Source organism: Mustela nigripes, chromosome 11 (genome assembly GCF_022355385.1).
Source record: "Mustela nigripes isolate SB6536 chromosome 11, MUSNIG.SB6536, whole genome shotgun sequence".
Classification (NCBI taxonomy): domain Eukaryota; kingdom Metazoa; phylum Chordata; class Mammalia; order Carnivora; family Mustelidae; genus Mustela; species Mustela nigripes.
This window is the reverse complement of record NC_081567.1, coordinates 6,763,578-6,783,527: the sequence shown is the minus strand read 5'-3', so window position 1 is coordinate 6,783,527 and position 19,950 is coordinate 6,763,578. Positions and strand designations below refer to the sequence as shown.

General features: G+C 45.4%; 1 protein-coding gene across 7 annotated transcripts in view; it reads right to left on the bottom strand.

Moving 5' to 3' along the window:
- The window catches only part of ZKSCAN1 (zinc finger with KRAB and SCAN domains 1), a 50,107-nt gene that overhangs the window by 7,822 nt on the left and 22,335 nt on the right, over positions 1 to 19,950 (bottom strand). For 3 of the 7 annotated variants that reach the window (XM_059414488.1, XM_059414486.1, XM_059414489.1), the window contains 5 exons: positions 14,254 to 14,326; positions 4,626 to 5,141; positions 4,226 to 4,379; positions 1,915 to 2,006; positions 1,509 to 1,635 (listed from right to left, as the gene is read on the bottom strand). In XM_059414488.1, coding sequence (XP_059270471.1) covers positions 1,509 to 1,635; positions 1,915 to 2,006; positions 4,226 to 4,379; positions 4,626 to 5,051 — 799 coding nt within the window. In that variant the 5' untranslated portion in view covers positions 5,052 to 5,141; positions 14,254 to 14,326. Of the gene's footprint in view, positions 1 to 1,508; positions 1,636 to 1,914; positions 2,007 to 2,388; positions 2,438 to 4,225; positions 4,380 to 4,625; positions 5,142 to 13,701; positions 14,224 to 14,253; positions 14,327 to 19,950 lie in introns of those variants that run through there. The other 4 variants (XM_059414485.1, XM_059414492.1, XM_059414490.1 and 1 more) reach the window with 4 other exon arrangements.

Here is a 19,950-nt window from a genome sequence, read left to right as displayed (position 1 = left end):
GGTGAGGAAGCAGCTGACTGGGGCATTAGTAAACGTAACTAAAACCTTCACTGACAGACCAGGGAGAACACCCGAGAACAGAAAAGAAACTGGAAACAATTCTGGATATGGCCCACGAAGGAGATGATGTAAAAAACCCAAATTTTACAAGTGCAAAGCTGATCCCGTCATTAAACCAGCACATTAAAACACTGAAGTACATCTTTATTGCAGTTAGATTCAATCTGTTATTTTTAAATTGAGAATGAAAACTGTCCAATGCACATGCACTATTTTATAGCCGTTCACATTTATCTAGGAAAAAACTCAAGTTACTACAATTCTATTCTTTGTTTAGCAGGCTTTAAGAGCCCTTTCTAGGCGGGCCTGCACTACCCCACAGAGGCCCCTGAATGCAACCACGGAAAGCTGAGTAGTACCTACGCCCTGACTTTAGTGATGAAATCACTAGAAATACCGAACCAGTCATAAGAGAAGGAAATCTGTCCACTTCTTTTGAATTCCAAGCCAAAGTCCTTGGTTACTGGGATAATTCCCAGACCGTCTGCAACTAGTGTTTGCTTTTTGAAGTTATCATGGGGTAGGTAATACCCAGCTCAGAAACACAGATCAGTTCTTGGGCTTAATTTTCAGAATCTGGTTCAAAGAGCAAGTACCAAGAAACCACCACTCGATTAGGTCTATGGTTCAAAATAAAACCTGAGGCTTCTTTAGTAACTTTCTTTCTTCAGCTCCCTTCACTCACCCTCCCTCTGTCCTCCCGGGCGGAAGTCTCACTGTGGCTATCCCATGACACAACTCATTTGAGAGCTGCTTTGCAGTACGATCTTCCGGGGATAGAGGGAAGGGGACAAATGGGAATGTGTGTCAGTTGTGTCACCTTGTCTTATATGGTTGATGCCTCTGAGAGCTTGTTTTTGTTCTTACTACACGTCCAGGAGCAGACTTCTCCGCAGAAGATCACCATTAGGTTTGGAAATGGGGAATCTTAATTGTAAGGGACAAGTCATGAGTTAACACAAAGCTGCCTGGGAGCAGTGCTCATGGGATGGAAGAAGACAGAAAGCCCACGGAAGGATGACTGTTAAGTCCAAGAATGCGGTCCTAGGTTAGGATTAGACTGATGATGATTAGGTCTCACTCGGACCTCTAGAATAGGAAATACAGAATCCATCCCCTTGACAGAGGCGCCTACGCTACAACTGATGGGGACTGGAGAAGAATGGCTGAAGAGGTGAGAACTCAGAACTTAAAAGAGTATTTCTGATTTCGAACAGCAAAAACTACCTAAAAGTAAAAAAATCCACTTGGAATCAGGGACTCACGGTTTCAGGCTCTGAGGGTTAAGCGAACACAAATGTGCTCCCGCTCTATCTAGCCTGAAGAAAAGGGGCTCAGTAGCCTCTCAATCCTTGTCAACTCTGAAGTGAACACATCAGAAATCCCACAACTAACGAAAAAAAGAAGATGCAAAACAATCTTAGACAATAATCCTGCATCAGTCTTACCCTGGGAAAACACGTTCCCATAATTCTCCTGCCTGTTGTCCCTATTGAGATTCCTCCGGGCCAGGTTCTGACATCCCCATTCCTCCAGGATGAGGGACACGGCCATGTCCTCGATCTTCACCATTGCCTGAAATAATACGAGATCCCCACACTCAGTTCTCCCAAAGCTCAGGGACAATCCCGTCACCCAAACTTGGGAGTCAGGGACAGAGCTGACTGTAAACCTACAGGATGCTGGGAAAGAAAAGGTGATCATGCCAGGTTCTGGTGGATGGGGAGGGCGGGACTGGGGCCACTCTGTGGGAAGGGGCATCAAGATGGTGTCCGGGGTGGAGGGAGCTAAAAGAGCTCCAGGAAGAGAGGCAGACACGAGGGTCTCAGGAAGGCAGAGGGGCCCACCGCTCACCTGGGAATCTGCTGTGAATAGTGCAGATGCCATCGCCTGGTCTCTGGGACTCCCCTCGTGATGAGGGGCAGGAACATGGGTGGCAGGGAGAGCTGAGGGAGGAGAAAGGAGCTGTGAGTAAAACCAGCTCTGCTCTGGGCCTCCCCTCCAAGAAGGGCCCGGGGCCTCTCTTTCCTGTCCCAGCACGTGTGATGTTCAGTGTTCAACTACAGAGTAGGTAACTGCAGAGAAGCTAACGAAGAGAAAGTATGACCTCTGCTATTCCACGTCACAAGGAGTCATAAAAGGGTCCTTAAAATCACCTGGTCCAATCCCTTTCATTTAAAGAGGGGGAAACCAAACACCTAGAAAGTCAATGACTTGCCTAATGTCACACAGCTAAGAGTAGCAGAGCCAGAATTACAACCCGGCTTCCTAGTCTTCCTTATCTATGGAAGTGGGTAACTTCCGGTCCATGATTCAAGTCTGGCTCACCATTTAATTTTCTCCAGTCCAAGGAACAGCACCAGAGCATCACAATCTCCTTGAGTTGTGGAAAATATAACACGAGCGTTAACAATCTTTAGTGGTAATATCTTGAAACACAGGGCACAAAGAGTGGGTCCTTTCTGGCCATTTTTGGTCCTCCTACTTTTCTCCCTCACTTAGCCACAGTTTTCTGACTAAACGTTCTATAAGGTTCAAATGTTGATGAGACATTTGCTAGTTCGCAGAAATGTGGGTCGGCACTGACCTAAGACAAGATGTCTAGCAGACGATCACTGCTGATGGTCACACACGATCCACTAGGCCATGTGTAAGAACAACTATACAGATTTTTAAACTGCAAAAATTAAAATCTTCCCTTGCCCAGCTGTATTAGATTTGGAAATGTTACTGGATAAACAGATGATGTTACTGAGCTGCAAAGACGGAAGAGAAATGAATTTGAAACTGATTACTAAACCTTATAACTATTTCAAGCCATACAGTTATAAAGCAAGCTAAAGCAAAATGTGCAGAAAGACCAAGTAGTTAGCATTTTTACCTTCTGAGAATTAGGAAAAAGACTCTGGAAGAACAGCCCTGAGAGGGATTTGGGGGTAAAGTCGTATGGCTGAATTCCCTGCAAAACTATTTACTAAGCATCAACGGTCCGTGCCCAGGTTTCTAAAACTGCTACGCTGGGGACAGGAAGCTCTAATCTGGCACTGAAAGCTACCAATATCCTCTTCAATTTTCTGATTCCCTCCGTGCAGAGCATGGAAAAACCTCCCAAACCCTGTACAGGACACGAGCGTGACTGGATGGACAGTGGTGGATCAATCATCACAACGCAGTGATTTACAGATTTCTCCAGAATGCACAAGAGGAGAATATTTTCTGAAGTTCTAGTATTCCAGCCTTAAATGTCATCACAAATGAACCCTGGTTGAGAAATGTGCCTCTATCCACGCTTCTTGAACAATGGGATTTTTAATGTTCTTATTTTTACTGATAGTCTACACACCTACTTTGATTTCTAAATTAGTTAAGGATATTGTTAGTATTTCCCTGAAAGGAAAAAAAAATTTTAACTGATTTTTACGTATGACCTTGAAATGATTTTTCTCATGTTCCTCAAACAAAAACAAAATGTTTTTTCCATCCTTTTCTGTTTAAAATTTCTGAAAGAGAGAAAAAGAGGCTATACTACATTTTTATACATTAATAAAATGTATTTTAAAAAACGATCCTTTTCAGGGCGCCTGGGTGGCTCAGTGGGTTAAGCCTCTGCTTTCAGCTCAGGTCATGATCCCGGGGTCCTGGGACCAAGTCCTCCATCAATCTCTCTGCTTGGGAGGGAGCCTGTTTCCTCATCTCTCTCTCTCTGCCTGCCTCTCTGCCTACTTGTGATCTCTGACTAACAAATAAATAAAATTAAAAATAAAATAAAATTAAATTAAAAATGATCCTTTTCAAGGTAACTTATGATATTAGCCAGTGTTTCAAAACCCAGGCTGGAAATATATTACCTCTTCCCAGCAATTTTGTGTTAAAAAAAAAAACAACAAAACTGCTGGACATTCAAAATGCTAACAACTCCAAGAATAATGTAATGTCCACCAAAGTTCATGACATACATTTCATTTACCTTCTCAGTAACATTATCTTCTGAGGTTGGTCTGTAAATTAGATTCTCCCCATATTTAGTAATACTGACTATAATGTATAATGATTTAAAAAAAAACCCATCATTTTTTTTTTTTTTTAAACTACAGGCCCTCAGCAACACAGTAAGGGCACCCCCACCCAGCTGGTTTTTTTCCCCACATGAAACCTTGCTTCTTACCGCGTGACTGTAAGAGGCGAGGTTTCCGAGCTGAATGCTTGAAATGGGACTGGGTGGCCTCATGATGAAGGTCAAAGCTCGAGGACTCCTGCACTGGATCCAGAGGCACCATCCCCCTTGCGAGCATCTCAGGTCCATGAACTTGACCTGGCACCTGAGGATAAACAGGGTGGGCTTGTGGGTAAATCACTTTTAAAACAGGAATTTAAACAAACCAAAAGCTGGTAAGCAGACCCCTGGACGCACGAGCAGGAGGCCGGCACACCTTTCAGCATCCAAGCAGAGCAGAAAGTCACCACCACAAGGATGACGAGTGCCAGCTTTCCACTGTAACCTGCTCTTTGCCCCAAGCTTAAAGCCCAGGCGCTACTTACAGAGAATCGGTTTCACCTCGTCTTACCTGCTGTCCTGATAAATCAAGCTCCAAATCTTCCAGGAGGGTCACGGCCTCCTCCCCACTATCGGGACGGTATTCCTGCAGCCAGACTTGGAGCTCCTTGGGCAGGATGGAAAGGAACTGCTCCAGCACCAGCAGCTCCAGGATCTGCTCCTTGGTGTTGATCTCTGGCCGGAGCCACTGATGACAAAGTTCCTTCAGTCGACTCAGAGCCTCCCGAGGCCCAAAAGTGTTCTGGTAACAGAAGTGCCTGAACCGCTGGCGGAAAATCTCCGGGTCGGGAGGCGGCGTCTCCTGCAGGCCAGAATCCTGCCCCCACATGTGGTCTTCTTCATCTTCTTCTTCTACCTTCACTATCACGATCCCATCCTTCTCTTGGGCAGCCTGGGGGGACAGACCTGTGGCTTCCCTGGACTCTGCAGTCATCATTCAGGCTCAGGGGGTGGACTTGATCCAAACAGGGTCTGTGCTCTCCTTCCTGGCCTAGGAGATGTTCGCTGGTATGTTTCGGTGCCGTTCCTGACACAGGAAACAAAATTATTAGTACTTTTATGAGAAGTGACCTGTGTTATTAGCACTTCACACAGAGCTGGACATCGAGGCACTGAAAACACCTCTGAAAGGCAAAAGAAAAAGCCTCCAGAGGTGCACTGTTTTCACGGTCACTTTATATATTAAGGTTTGCAGAGGGGCTCCTGGCTGCCTCGGTCGGGAGAGCAAGTAACTCTCTTGATCTTGGGGTGCTGAGTTTGAGCTCCACACTGGGTGTAGGGATTACTTAAAAATAAAATCTTAAAAGGGGTGCCCGGGAGGCTCAGTCAGTTAAGCGCCTGATTAGGCTTAGGTCATGGTCTCAGGGTCTTGGGATTGAGCCCCGTGTTGGGCTCCCAGCTCAGCAGGGAGTCTGCTAGGCCCTCTCCCTCTACCCCTCCCCCTGCCTGTGCTGTCTCCATTTCTCTCAGGTAAAGAAAATGATTTTAAAAGATTGTATTTATTTATTTGATACACAGAGAGATCGCAAGTAGGCAGAACAGCAGGCAGAGAGACAGGGGGAAGCAGGGTCCTGCTAAGCAGAGAGCCCAATGTGGGGCTCGATCCCAGGACCCTGAGATCATGACCCAAGCTGAAGGCAGAGGCTTACCCCAATGAGCCACCCAGGTGCCCCTCGGGTAAAGAAATTCTTTTTTTTTTTTTTTTTTAAAGATTTTATTTATTTATTTGACAGAGAGAGATCACAAGTAGGCAGAGAGATAGAGAGAGGAGGAAGCAGGCTCCCCGCTGAGCAGAGAGCCCGATACGGGACTCGATCCCAGGACCCCGAGATCATGACCTGAGCCGAAGGCAGCGGACTAACCCACTGAGCCACCCAGGCGCCCTTGTTTGTTTTTTTTTAAAGATTTTATTTATTTGTCAGAGACAGAGGGAGAGAGAGCGAGCGAGCACAGGCAGACAGAGAGGCAGGCAGAGGCAAAGGGAGAAGCAGGCTCTCTGCCGAGCAAGGAGCCTGATGTGGGACTTGATCCCAGGACCCTGGGATCATGACCTGAGCCGAAGGCAGCTGCTTAACCAACTGAGCCACCCAGGCGTCCCTCGGGTAAAGAAATTCTTAAAAAAAAAAAAATGGTTTGCAGAGAAAAACCTCCACTAGGCCAATTCGAGCCTCGGGACTCTGCGTGAGTCTGAACACCTAACCTTCTGGGGGATGGCAGGTTAGGACACCAGACACTTAAGCACTCAGCCCGGTGAGAGAAGAGCCTTAGCGGGCGCCAGGCATCAGGCTTCAAGCAGTCCTCGCATCATCTTCTTTCCTCCCCCAGCAGCCCCAGCAAGGAGGCACAACCACTAGTGCCATTTTACAGATGGCGCGTTGTGACTGCCACCAACACCCTCCCTTGGTTCAATGCTGACCGGTCCCATGTCACTGAGTGCATCCCAAGGAAAAAGTGGGAGCCTCCCTCCCCCACAGAGAGCTGCCAAAGTGCTCTTGTTTCGCATGCTCACTCTTAGGTACTGTGGCATTTCCCAGTTTATCTGAGACCGGTTATGTGGAATAACAGATTATTTTATCTACATTGAATGAATCCTGCTTTCATAAGAGAGAAGAACGGGGGCTGGGCGAAGGGGGTCAAATGAGAGACTTCCGGGTCTCAAATAAATGAGCCACAGGATATAATACACACAGTGGTGACCAGAGTTAGTAATACTGTGTCGTGTTATCTGAAAGTTGCCAAGTGATCTTAAAAATTCTCATCACAAGAAAAAACATTCTGGGTGTCTGGTGGCTCAGCTGGTTTAGTGTTTGCCTTTGGCTCAGGTCATGATCGTAGAGTTCCAGGATCGAGTCCCACATCGAGCTGCCTGCTCTGCAGGGAGTCTGCTTTTCCCTCTCCCTCTGCTGACCCTCTGCTTGTGCTCTCTCTCTCAAATAAATAAGGAAAATCTTTAAAAAAAAAATCTTTATGTTAAAAAAAAGCAAAAAAAAAAAAATCTGATATTTTTTTCTAGATGTTAACTAGATTAACTATGATCATTCTGCCCAAATATCAAATCATTACTTTGTATACCTGCAACTCCCATATCGTTATATGTCGATTACAGCTCAAAAGAAAAGAAAAAAGACAAACAGCCTAAAGACTTTGGCAGCCTAAAGACTTTGGCAATTTGAGGAGATGCTAATGGTGCAGATACCTGTGAAGAAACAAATTGTACAGATGAAGCTTCTATCTACAGAAAGGTCTTACTCACCCAGATTAGGAAGTAAAAACCAATGTCAATCTAAAATCAAACAAGATGTCAACCAATAAGTAACAAAGTAGCTGGAAAAAATGTTACAAAAGACTATTACGGGGCACTTGAGTGGCTCAGTTGGTTAAGCAACTGCCTTTGGGTCAGGTCATGATCCCAAGGGTCCTGGAATCAAGTGCCACATCCAGCTCCTTGCTCAGTGGGAACCCTGCTTCTTCCTCTCTCTCTCTACCTACTACTCTGCCTGCTTGTGTTCTCTCTGTCAAATAAATAAATAAATAGAAAGACTATTATGGTAACAGTCCTATGCTGGGAAACAGTTCCACTGTTATGTAATTTTTACTGCCAAAAATGATACTCAGTATCCCAGAAAAACTTCATCATCTATACATTTGAAAAACAAGTAAATAATTTCTACTGTTTAAAATCCTCCAAATGAAGAATTTTATGAATCTTAAAAATCTGGTTTTTAAAACATGAAACACCTTTTGATTTTTTTTTTTTTTTAAAGTAGGCTCTATGCCCAATGTGGGGCTTGAACCATTGATCATGCCCTACTGACTGAGCCAGCCAGGCATCCCACCTTTTGATGAGTTTTTAAGAACAGGTGATTTAAAGGTATGGGAAATGGAGATGCACTAGCTGAATTTCAACAACCAAAATTTAGCACGGTGGACAGGACCAGTCATGAGTTATAAGCGGAGCTGACAATGTGTTTTCTTCCACCTGAATTGACAAATCTTTGTGAGGTTTTCTTTTTCAATTCAACAGCACCAAATTCAAGATTTAGAAACAGAGCATCCAACTGCTGTACCATCCAAAGCCAGAAATTTTATTTATTTATATTTTTGAGATTTTATTTATTCGAGAGAGACGACATAAGTGGTGAGGAGGGGCAGAGGGAGAAGCAGACTCCCCGCTGAGCAGGGAGCCAGACACAGGGCTCCATCCCAGGACCCTGAGATCATGACCTGAGCCAAAGGCAGACACTTAACCAAGGGAGCCACCCAGGCGCCCCTCAAGTCAGGAATTTTAAACTAGCAAGGAAATTTTAATTACATGGCTCTCATGAAAAAGATTATAAATAATTTTGATGGAAAAGGAATCTCGTGCATTTAAAGCACAAAAATTATTTTTCAATAGCACAATTTAATGTATTTTTTTGGTTTTATTATACAAAATGCTGGGATAAGAGTGCATGTATACAATTTTTAAAGTAATTTTTACAGATAGGAGTGTGTGTCCAAAAACAGGTTGGGAGAGGACTGTTTTTTGTTTCGTTTTGTCTTTAGCAGTACACTTCATGAATTTGCAGGGCATCCCTGTGCGGAGGCCACGTTCATCTTCTCCGTATCATTCTAGCTCTCGCATACGTGACACCAAAGTGAGGACTGTTTCAGTGGCAAAAACTATGACTTTAATCTGAGATTTACCACACAGATTAGTTTTTCTATCTTAACTTTTTTGCCCTTAAAAAAAAATTAAAGTCCTCAGGCGCGTGGGTGGCTCAGTGGGTTAGGCCGCTGCCTTCGGCTCAGGTCATGATCTCAGGGTCCTGGGATCGAGTCCCGCGTCGGGCTCTCTGCTCAACAGGGAGCCTGCTTCCATCTCCTCTCTCTCTCTCTCTCTGCCTGCCTCTCCATCTACTTGTGATCTCTAATAAAATCTTTTAAATAAATAAATAAATAATAAAAAGAAAAAAAATTAAAGTCCTTATTAAAGTAGCAGACTATGAGGATGATTTAAAAAAAAAGAAAACACTACCTCCAAAAAGGCTTTCTATATAAACTGAGAGAATGTGAGGATTCAGTCCTTTTTTTCCCCATGATTTTTAAGCTGGTGAAGCCCAGGGCAAACCATCCTCCAGCCCTGCCCGCTGATTTCCTTCAGACCAGTTCTGCACCCACTGTCCTTGCTGCAGTAAAACAGATGTTTCTCAACTTCAGAGCGGCTTTTGTAAAGTCCTTCCAGCTACAATCATTCAAATTCCTAAACATCTCCAGATCTACAGTAGGCAGAGTGTCCTCCTAGACTGCGGGGAACACAGAGATGACTCCCATTTTTACATAAATAATTATAGTACAAAGCAGAACGTGCCAACCGTTCTAAGGAGGTTTCAACACCAGCGCTAGAGGAGCTAGCGAAGTAACTCATGTGTCAACAAGGCAGCTTCTAGCAAGAGGCACCCTGGAGCTGGGGCATCAGAATGGCCAAGACCTCCCTGGGAACGCTTCCTCCACCGGAAGAGGCAGTGAGTGGGCAGGCCGAGAGATCACTCCTAGCTTCTTCTCAACTAGAGGCTAAATAATTCCTATGAGCCTTAGTTTCTCTAATTTCATTCTGCAAAGTCAAAAGAAAGACTACCTTTTCCTGCTACGCCTCCCACGATTACTTTCTACCACCCTAATTCAGGCTCCCCATCTCCTGTCTAGACTGGTGACAGGGTCCCCTGGTTTCCCAGCTGCAATTTCTCCCCAGTCCAACACGATTTGTTAACCGAGGTTGGTGCAGTATTGTCAAAGAATGCTTCTGGTCATTCCCTCCTTCCCCTCAATTAGAGTCAGTGAATCTACCAAGTTCATGTTCAAAGAATACACCTTAGTCTACTTTTCCAGTCTGATCTCCCACTACTTTTGTTAGTAGTGACTCCCCCACTCTGCATGCACATGCGCGCACACACAGACACACACAGACACAGACACACACATTTCAGCCCATCTGGCCATTTATGTTCCCTTCGCACAAGGTGTGATGTTCCCTCTTCAAGCCTCTGCTGTGCACAATTTCCCACCATAACAACTTTGTTGGTCCAATTTGTACTTACTCTTCAAAATACAGAATCTCTCTTGATATTCCAAATTAAATAAGATACGTTCCTCTTCTGAACACCCTCGATCTTTCTTCTTATTTATGTCACGTATATTCTCCTCATATTATCTGGGCTGCAGTTTCTATCACTTCCCAACTAAATTCTATGCCCCTCGAAGACGGAAAAGTCGTCTTTGTACTTACCCGTTAGAGGACCTGGCAGTTTAATTCCAAAAACAAGAAGTACTCAAAATAGCACCTCTCCCCCTGCCACTTATTTCCCGTTAGTGGCAATTAGTGATCAGATATTCTACTAATACCTTAGTCACTAAAACCCAGGATCTCACCTGCCTCGATTCCTCTCCTTACATGGATTCAAGGAGAACTGAATTCCTTGCTTGGTCTCCCAAGCACCGGGGAGAATGATCGAGATCCATCAGGTCCCCCTTCCCACTACTACATGCCCTACCTTACTCTCAGATTATTTTTACCAAAACCCGATGCCTTCCAGGCATCAACCCCCCAGTACCTGGTCCTAGCTTCCCCTCACAGTTCACGGTCCATCATCGACTTCTTCCCCTCTCCCGTGTGAGCCTTTTCTAACCACAAAACGAGCATCTTCTAATGAGGCCTTGGATTCTGATCGCCATCCATGTCTCCCGGCGCAGCAGCGTCTGGCATTTCCTCTCCCAGTCTCCTCTGCCTTTTGAAATCCTCCTCATTCTTCAGAGCTTAGCTGAAATGCCACTCCCCCCCCCCCCCATCGTTGTTCAATTCAAGAACATTCGCTCAGAGGCCTAACAGTAAGGGCGGGTGTTCACTGAATGCTCTCCGTGGACCAGATATAAAGTTTTGCACGGAACAGTCTCAGCAGAGAGCAGCTACTATTATCACCTCCCTTTACACTGCCAAAACTCAAGTTTACTGAAGTTAAAGAACACACCCAAGGTCATACAGCAATTAAAGGGTAGAGCCAGGATTTGAAATTCCGTCTGTGGGACCCCTCAGTTCAAGCTCTAACCACCATACCGAGCTCATTCTGTCCCAACACGTGCGGTAAGCAAGAGCTACTGGGTACACACACATTCTTTTCAAGAGGGGGGCTGAGGAAGGATGATGACCCAGAATGGGCCTCATCTGTCACCCGCTGTTTTTACCAGAGAGCAGTGTGGCTAAGGAGACACAGCAGGAGATGCGAGTAGGAATCATGTCAAATGGACTCTGAGATCATGATCTGAGCTGAAGGCAGAGGCTTCCATGCGCTCTGATATAAAGCACTTAAAACAGGGTCCAGCATTTGGTAGGCAAGAGAGAGGTGCTTTAATTTTTTCAGTAAATAGTAAGAGAGATAACTGTGCTTTACAATTCTCAGCCCGCTTAAAAGACTAAGCAACAGGAGAAGTCCTATAATACTGAAAGCAGCGAAGGTTGGAATACCTACATTCTAGTCTCCCAAAATAAGTTACACACCCCAAGTGAGTTATTTAACCTCTCTGGCACTTAGTATCCTTATCTGTCACATGGGGGGGGGTGCAGAAAACTACCTCTGGGATCCCTCCGAGCTGAAAAACATTCTGACACCCTATCCGATTTAGATAAGATTACCCCCAGCAACTGGTTTTCACCGAGGATGAATATCAACAATTTTCTTACAAAAAGGGCTTGGAGTTACAAGCTCAGTTTATTTCAAAGGCTGTCTTCTAAACAAGCCAGTCTTTTCTAGGGCACAGTCTTGAAAGTTTAAACAAACTGCATCCCACCCCATCCCGATTTCTGAACAGAGCTTTAAAAAAAAAAAAAAAAAAATCTAAGATTTTATGTATTTGAGAGAGAGAGAATGCAAGAGAACACAAGCAGGGGGAGCAGCAGAGGGAGAAGCAGGCTCCCCACAGAGTAGGGAGGGAGCCCAACCCGGGTCTCGATGCCAGGACCCTGGGATCATGACCTGAGCTGAAGGGCCAAAGGCAGACACAACTGACTGAGCCACCTAGGCGTCCCCCAATATTTTTTTTAAATATGAAAAGGCTCCCTTTAAAAGACAGCCACCTACCCAAAGAATACTGAGTACCTCAGAATGACAAGGTAAAATTTAACATAACCACTCACCTAATTGTATTTAGATGCAATATAAAGTCAGAAAAAAATTAAATGTTTAGATCAAGCAGAGAATCAGTAAAAGACTATGTATATTAAGTAGCTAGTTTCCTTGTTTATACATTAACACTGGTGAAAACGGCCTGAAATAACTAACAGGCATCTTGCATGATAATTCAGAGACAACACAAACTCGGAGATCTATTCTGGGGCAAATTATCATTCTGGTTCCCTATGTAATGTAAGCCATTTCTCCACATTTGGCCAGCATATATACCAACAGTACTTCGTTGATCTGGTTACAATGAATGCTCCACAATTCCATTCAACAAGTATTTACTGACCACCTCCAATCCGCCCTGCACTGGCCTGTACAATAAATGCTTTCTTTGGTCCCAGGCCATGTAACAGCCACTCTCTATAATGAAAGTATCTTATTGTGTGCCAGAGGCACTGCAGGAAAGGGAGGGGAGGGGCGCTGTGTCAGGCTGAACTGTGGCTGAATTTTTCAGTTACACGGACCAAATACTTTCAAAGTTGGAAGGGCCTTTGAGAAAACCAAGTTCATTTTATTCAAAGATGACAAAACTGAGAGCTGGAGAAGAGTACTATCCAAGGTCACTCAGGCCATCAGTCTCCTAGTGGCCTGGTGCAATTTCCACAAACTCCCTTCACTCTTCACCCGCTCCAAGATAAGCAGTGAGTAATCCAGAACCGGGGAAAAGAAAAATCCACCTAATCTTCCGGACAGATCATTTTTAAAGGTCTTCAAAATATTCCGCAGGACAGAAAGCGCGTGGGATGTATAAAATCCAAATCACATCTTTATCCACTCTAAGCTTCAAATACTCTTTTAATAACCGCTTGGGGGGTGGGGGTGGGGTGAGAAGCAGGTGATTTGGAAACACGTAAGCGGCACCTCGGAACGTGTCCATTGCTCAGCCTTCCGCATTTTTCACCTTGAGGTCCTGAAGGACCCCGAAAAAAGAAACAACAACAACAACAAAGTCCCCAAAGCCTTTCACTGGAATCAAAGCAAAGCGACGAAGGGATGGCAGTAATATCAGACAGGGGTCGGCTCGATCGCGAACCCGGTTCTCAGAAACGTCAAGTGACAATGATGACACTGCGGGCGAGGGGCCCGGAAGGGGTCCGCAGACCGCTTCTCCCCAGGTCTCCGTGCACCCCCGGCCCCTAGACCCTCGCCCCCTCCCAGCCTGGGCCCGGGGAGCGGGTTGGGGCGCATTGGGACGTCTCCCGGGGGACGGCGCTTCCAACCGCCGGGTCTGGGGACGGACAGGGGCTTGGGCTCTCTCCACATTCCGTCCACGCCTCCTGGAGGGGACCCCGGGGCCGCAGCTGCAGAGCCCACCCTCACGCACACACCCTGCGGCGCCGCCCGCCCTCCCCAGAGGCCGGCCCCAAGTCTCACCGTGAGCCCCGGGAGCGGCCTGGGGGCGCTGGGCGAGAAAGGGGAGCTGACTCTGGGGCTCAGGCCGGCCGAAGGGCGCTGCACACGGACCTAGGCCCTCCCGACGCCTCGACACAGACACAATGAGTCACAAAGGCCGGAAGTGTGTCAGCACCTCGCCTTCCGGGACTGCGCTGCACTTCCGGGTTCTCTCTAGGAGCGCGGGAGGATTTTGCATCTCGGTTGCCGAATCGCTGGACCCGGCTCCGGGCCTCGGTGCTCGGCTCAAGCTCCCAGCCGCGAGGCTCCCCCCGCCCGGCTTGTGCGCCGGGAGTTAACGCGGGGGACCGACGCGAGGCGGGGTTCCGAAGTCCCACAGACAACCAGGCTGCCCGGCTCCCACAGCAGTCCATATGATAATTCGATTTCTCCTGTGCTTTCCATCCAGTAATTATAGCTATTATCAAGCAATAATAATTCTTGGTAATTGCATGCCTGTGGCAGAGCCGCTGAAGCAAGGGTGTGTCAACAGAAGGCGAGCAAAATGAAGCCGGGGTGTCTGGTTTCACAAACCTGCGCTGCCAGCTTCTCTCTGGCCCCGGAGACGTCGTCCAATGGAGTGCGTGGTGTTTTCAAATATTTTGGCCTGTGGACATAGGATGTATTTCCACAATCAACGTAGATATAGATAGATAGATGATAGATAGATAGATAGATAGATAGATAGATTATATCTATATATATAGCACGTGTTTTGTCCATGTGGCATATGCTACTACAGCAGTTTGAAAGGAGCTTACTCTGAAAACTTTCGCCCTCCGGGTGCTTTCACAACCTACAACAACCCTGGCTTTCACTTTTACCTGAGAAATTCAACCTTGCTCCACTTTCTGTGCTGCAAGGCTCGCTGGGCTTTAACGGCTGCAGATTTGCTCTGTGTTCCAAGTCAAGTTCAGGAGAAGGACTGAACTTAGCAGTGGATCCATGACTCCTATCCCTTGGGAGGGATCACTTGGGGGGGAAAAACCCCCCAAAAACTTGAAAACTAAAAAGCAATTACAGGGGGCGCCTGGGTGGCTCAGTGGGTTAAAGCCTCTGCCTTCAGCTCCTGTCGGGTGGGTCGTGGTCTCAGGGTTCTAGGATGGAGCCCCACATCAGGCTCTCTGCTCAGCAGGAAGCCTGCTTCCCGCTACCCCCCCCCCCGCCCCCCGCCTCTCTGCCTACTTGCGATCTGTCTGTCAAATAAATAAATAAAATCTTTATTTAAAGATTTTAAATATCTACCTATCACCACTTACCCCTTTTCCCTCCGCTTTCAGATATATGTCATATCTTTTTTATTTATATTATTATTTTTTAAAGATTTTATTTATTTATTTGACATGAGAGAGAGAACAAGCAGGGGGGAAAGCAGAGGGAGAGAGACAGGCAGGCTTCCTGCCAACCGAGGTGCCTAATGCCGGCTTGGATCCTAGAACCCTGGGATCAGGACCGGAGCTGAAGGCAGACACATAACTGATTGAGCCACGCAGCTGCCCCATGTTTGGGGCTTTTTAATAACCTCTTTCTAAGCTTTCAGTTTTTTAATCTGTAAAATGATGATAGTTAATTACTAATAATTACAATATTTGATAATTATTGATAATAACTGGTAGCTGATCGTGGTGACGCCAATCTCACAATGTCTCTGTGTGAGTTAAATGACTGAATGTGTATAAAGTTCACAGCAAAGCACTTGGCACATGGTGAACACTCAATGTTACTTACCACGATTATTGTTATTTATATCATAATCTAGACCAGAAGAGGAAATCACAGCAATGACATCAGGATGGGGGGAAAGAGACAAGAACCAAAGAAGACACTGTGGTGGTGGCATTACGGGAAAAGCAAAACATCTGTGCCCATGATCATTAAAGACATCTCGGATTATTTCCGAAGGACAGAATCCAAGAAATAAGATTGTTGGTCCCACACGTAGTCAGAGGGTCTACATGAAATCGTGCTGGTGACCCCAAGGTTCTACACCTACTGGCGAATAGCCCTGGTAGTGAGATCAGGTGACATCCGCATAAGAGTTTCGAAAGAACTCGAAGTACTATTAAATGTAATGATTTACTATTACAAAGAAACAATGTACTTTAGGCCTGGCAGGTTGCCCAGAACAAGTAAAAGTTTCGGAAGGGCACTCCAGAAACTGTGGGCTCTTGCTTGGGAAAACTGGTGGGGTTAATTCTGAAGGGGACACATCTCCAAGTGCGCTGCTGACATCAGGCACTAGGGCTCTTGGGGTGTTTTCTCAATATCTAGTGATTTCCTGTTGTGAGCTACTCAGGGTTTTCCCTGTGGGAGCCAGTGGGTGCTGGGTCTAGAGTGAGAATCTGTTTGATTCACTCTTGTACCCAGAAACATGAATACATTGGGGTCACTATTAGCTAAATGTAGCTAGAGGGCTGGCTCACTGGTGGAGCACGAAGCTCTTGATCTCAGGGTTGTGAGTTCGGGTCCCATGCTGGGTGTGTAGATTACTTAAAAATAAACTCTTTTAAAAAATATTTTATTGGGGGGTGCCTGAGTGGTTCAGTGGGTTAAAGTCTCTGCCTTCGGCTCAGGTCATGATCTCAGGGTCCTGGGATCAAGCCCCACATTGGGCTCCCTGCTCGGCAGGCAGTCTGCTTCTCCCTCTCCCACTCCTCCTGCTTCTCTTTCCTCTCTCTGTCAAAATGAATAAATAAAATCTTTTAAAAATGTATTTTATTTATTTGAGAGAGAGTACAAGCTGGAGAGAGGCAGAGGGAGAGGGAGTGGTATGACTTGATTTCCCGATGAGCGTGAAGCCCGACATGGGGCTTGATCCCAGAACCCTGAGATCATGACCAGAGCTGAAGTCAGATGCTTAACAGATTTTAGATGCCCTTAAAAATAAAATCTTTTAAAAAATGTACTTGGAGATCCTTTTGGTCACTCAGTGTGATTTCAGGTACCAAACCTTTGTCAGGGTGGCCTTGTGCTTAGGAATTTTCCAAGACCCAAAATAGCAACATATTCCCATGGTCTTCTCTGGTGTGGGTTTTACTTTTATTCACCTTTTGTGGTGTTGTCCTTTGAGATTCCTAGCTTTAGGCAGAAGACTCAATCCCTGGCTTTGTCTCCCATTCCCCCTTACATGTGGCCTATTAAAACCCATATTCTGGGTGCCAGAGAAGAGCAGACAGTCCAGGGAAAAGTCTCTCTGAGGATGTGCTTATCCCGCTGGATGACGGCTTTCTTGTCATTTCTGGTCTCCAAGGAATTCCCTTACTTTCCCATCAGCTCATTCATGAGTAAGTAGAAGATGGTTTTTGCATGAAACCCATCATTTCTCAGTGTGCTATATGGGGAGGGTTTCTCTGCTCATCTTGGCTGCCATATGGCCAGAAGTGGAAGTCTAGGAGGATATATATTTAAGACTTGCGAGTCTGAAAAATTACAGATGGCGTGGCTGGATTAAAAGAGGCTTGATCATGATCTTAGAACACTAGAATGAAAAAGCTCAAGCAGAGTACAAAGGACAAATACCAGGAGACCAATCATAATAGACTCTTAAACACGGGAAACAAACTGAGAGTTGCTGGAGGGGAGAAGGGTGGAGGGACGGGGTAAGTGGGTGATGGACATTAAGGAGAGCACGTGAGGCCATGATCACTGGGTGTTTTATAAGACTGATGAATCACTGACCTCTACCTCTGAAACCAGTAATACATTATATATTAATTCACTGACTTAAACGAAAAACAAAACAAAACAAAAAACAAAGGACAAATACCTAGAGATACTACTTTATAGAGAAGATAATGTGTTTATGGATCTTATTCTGGAGGGACAAGCCCTCCATGAGTGCTTGCTGATTGGATGGAAGCCAGGGAAGGGCAGAGTTGGACGGAATTTTTAGTTGGTTAAATTAACAGACCCAAATCATATTAACAAACTCCCAGCAACTTTGAATGTACTCTCCAGAGCCAGCTGTTACTGGGTTCTCTCCCATTTCCTGTTCAACAGGATCCTTTTATAGGTACTTTATGCAAACTGTTTCCTGTTTTATCAACGTTATATATGGGAATGTTGGGAACAGAAAGTTGGATTTGTACATGACCCTAAGCCAACAGCGTTAACTTGGACGTTGAAGGAGGAAAAGCAACCCTTGTCCCAACACCCATGCTCCAAACAAGGAATGGGTGAGTTAAAATGTAATAGGGCCAAATGTTCTGCATGCAGATGAAAAAGTCTACAACACATTCTGTAGCCACCATCCATGATGGAACATCTGGAAAAAATAAGTAGGAAAGGACTGGATGTGGAAGATGGAGCTTTTGACAGCAATAGTGGTGAGCAAGGCCCAGGGCTCCTCATGGGCTGTGAACTCCGAGTGATCCAAGAGTGTAGTTCAATAGCAGTTGAGCAAGTCTTGGCCATGGACAGCAGCACACAGTCCAAACATGAAGCAAGAGGCATGGCTTCCTCTGCAAAGACTAGGACACCTGGGCACAGGGCTTTGCCTTCCAGGCACCTGGACAAGCCAGAGTGCAGGGAGAAGGAGATTAACAACACAGGGAAGGAGCCTTGGAAGCTTGTCCTCTAGGTTCTGCAAGAGCGAGGTTGGCTTAGATTGAAGTAGGAGCCCGGGAGAGAGGGTATCAGCAGGCCTGGTTCGTTCTGAGGCCTCTTTCCTTGGTTTGTAGATGGCTGTCTTCTCTGTCCCGTCCATGTACCTTCACGTGGCCTTCCTGCTGTGTGTCTGTATCCTTTTTTTTTTTTTATTTTAAGATTTTATTTATTCATTTGACAGACAGAGATCACAAGTAGGCAGAGAGGCAGGCAGAGAGAGAGAAGGAAGCAGGCTCCCTGTTGAGCAGAGAGCCAGATGTGGGGCTTGATCCTAGGACTCTGGGATCATGACCTGAGCTGAAGGCAGAGGCTTTAACCCACTGAGCCACCCAGGCACCCCACCATAGTTACATGTTTTTCTTTTGATGAGATCTTTTAGGATCTACTCTCTTGGCAAATTTCACATATGTAATACATGCAATTAACATTAGTTGCCATGCTGCACATCATGTACTCATAACTTATTTATTTTTTTATTAATTTATCTATTAGAGAGAGAGAGAGTGTGCATGTACAATTGGGGGGGAGGGGCAGAGAAAGATCTACGCTGAGTGTAGATCCTGACATGGGCTCATTCCCACGACTCTGAGATCATGACCTGAGCTAACATCAAGAGTTGGTCAGTCACTCAACCAACTGAACCATCCAGGTGCCCCTTATTTATTTTATAACTTGAAGTTTGTACCTTTGACCTCTTTTACCCATTTTGCTTAATCCCCTACCTTAGCCCCCTCTGGCAACCACCAATCTGTTCTCTGTATTTATGAACCTTTTTTAACCCTCGATTCCACACATAAGTGGGCTCATACATATGTCATTTGTCTTTCTCTGTCAGACTTATTTCACTGAGCACAATGTCCTTGAGGTTCACCCTTGTTGTACCAAATGGAAAGATTTCATTTTTTATGGCTGAATAGTATTCCATTGTAGGAGCATATTTATCTATCTGTGTATATAAATATATATACATATATGTACACTATATATGTTACATTTATGTATACATAAATAATACATATACATATACATACATAAATGTAATATATACACATAAATGCACATTATATGTATACATCAATAAATTGGGTTATTTCCATGTCTTGGTTATTATAAATAATGCTGCAATGAACATGGGAGAGCAGATATGTTTTGGAGTTAGTGTAAAATTTTTTTAATTAATTAATTAATTAATTAATTAATTTTTATTAACATATAATGTATTATTAGCCCCAGGGGGTACAAGTCTGTGTTTACATTTTAAATGTAGGGATTCTGATCCTTATGCTTAGAACAGTGGTTGGACTGCAACAAGGTGACCCAGAGGGAGGAGGAAGTCCAGGCCAGCTCGGTTTTGCTCAGTTGGGACCACTGGTGATTCTCCTGCAGGGGAGCTCCCCGTCTTGAAAGGCCCATTCATATCAGGGAAGGATGTAAGGGAACCCAGCTGACCAGTGGGTCCCAGCAGAAGGTCACTCTAGAAGGTCACAGTAGGGTTCAGATGGCGCTGGTTCTAATCTTATCTGTACTGTGTTCTCTCAGGCTAGTTATGTGACCTCTTGGAGCCTCAGTTTTTCTGCAGAACTGGGATTATACCAGCATCAGGATGCAGTGAGGCTCTAGATGAAC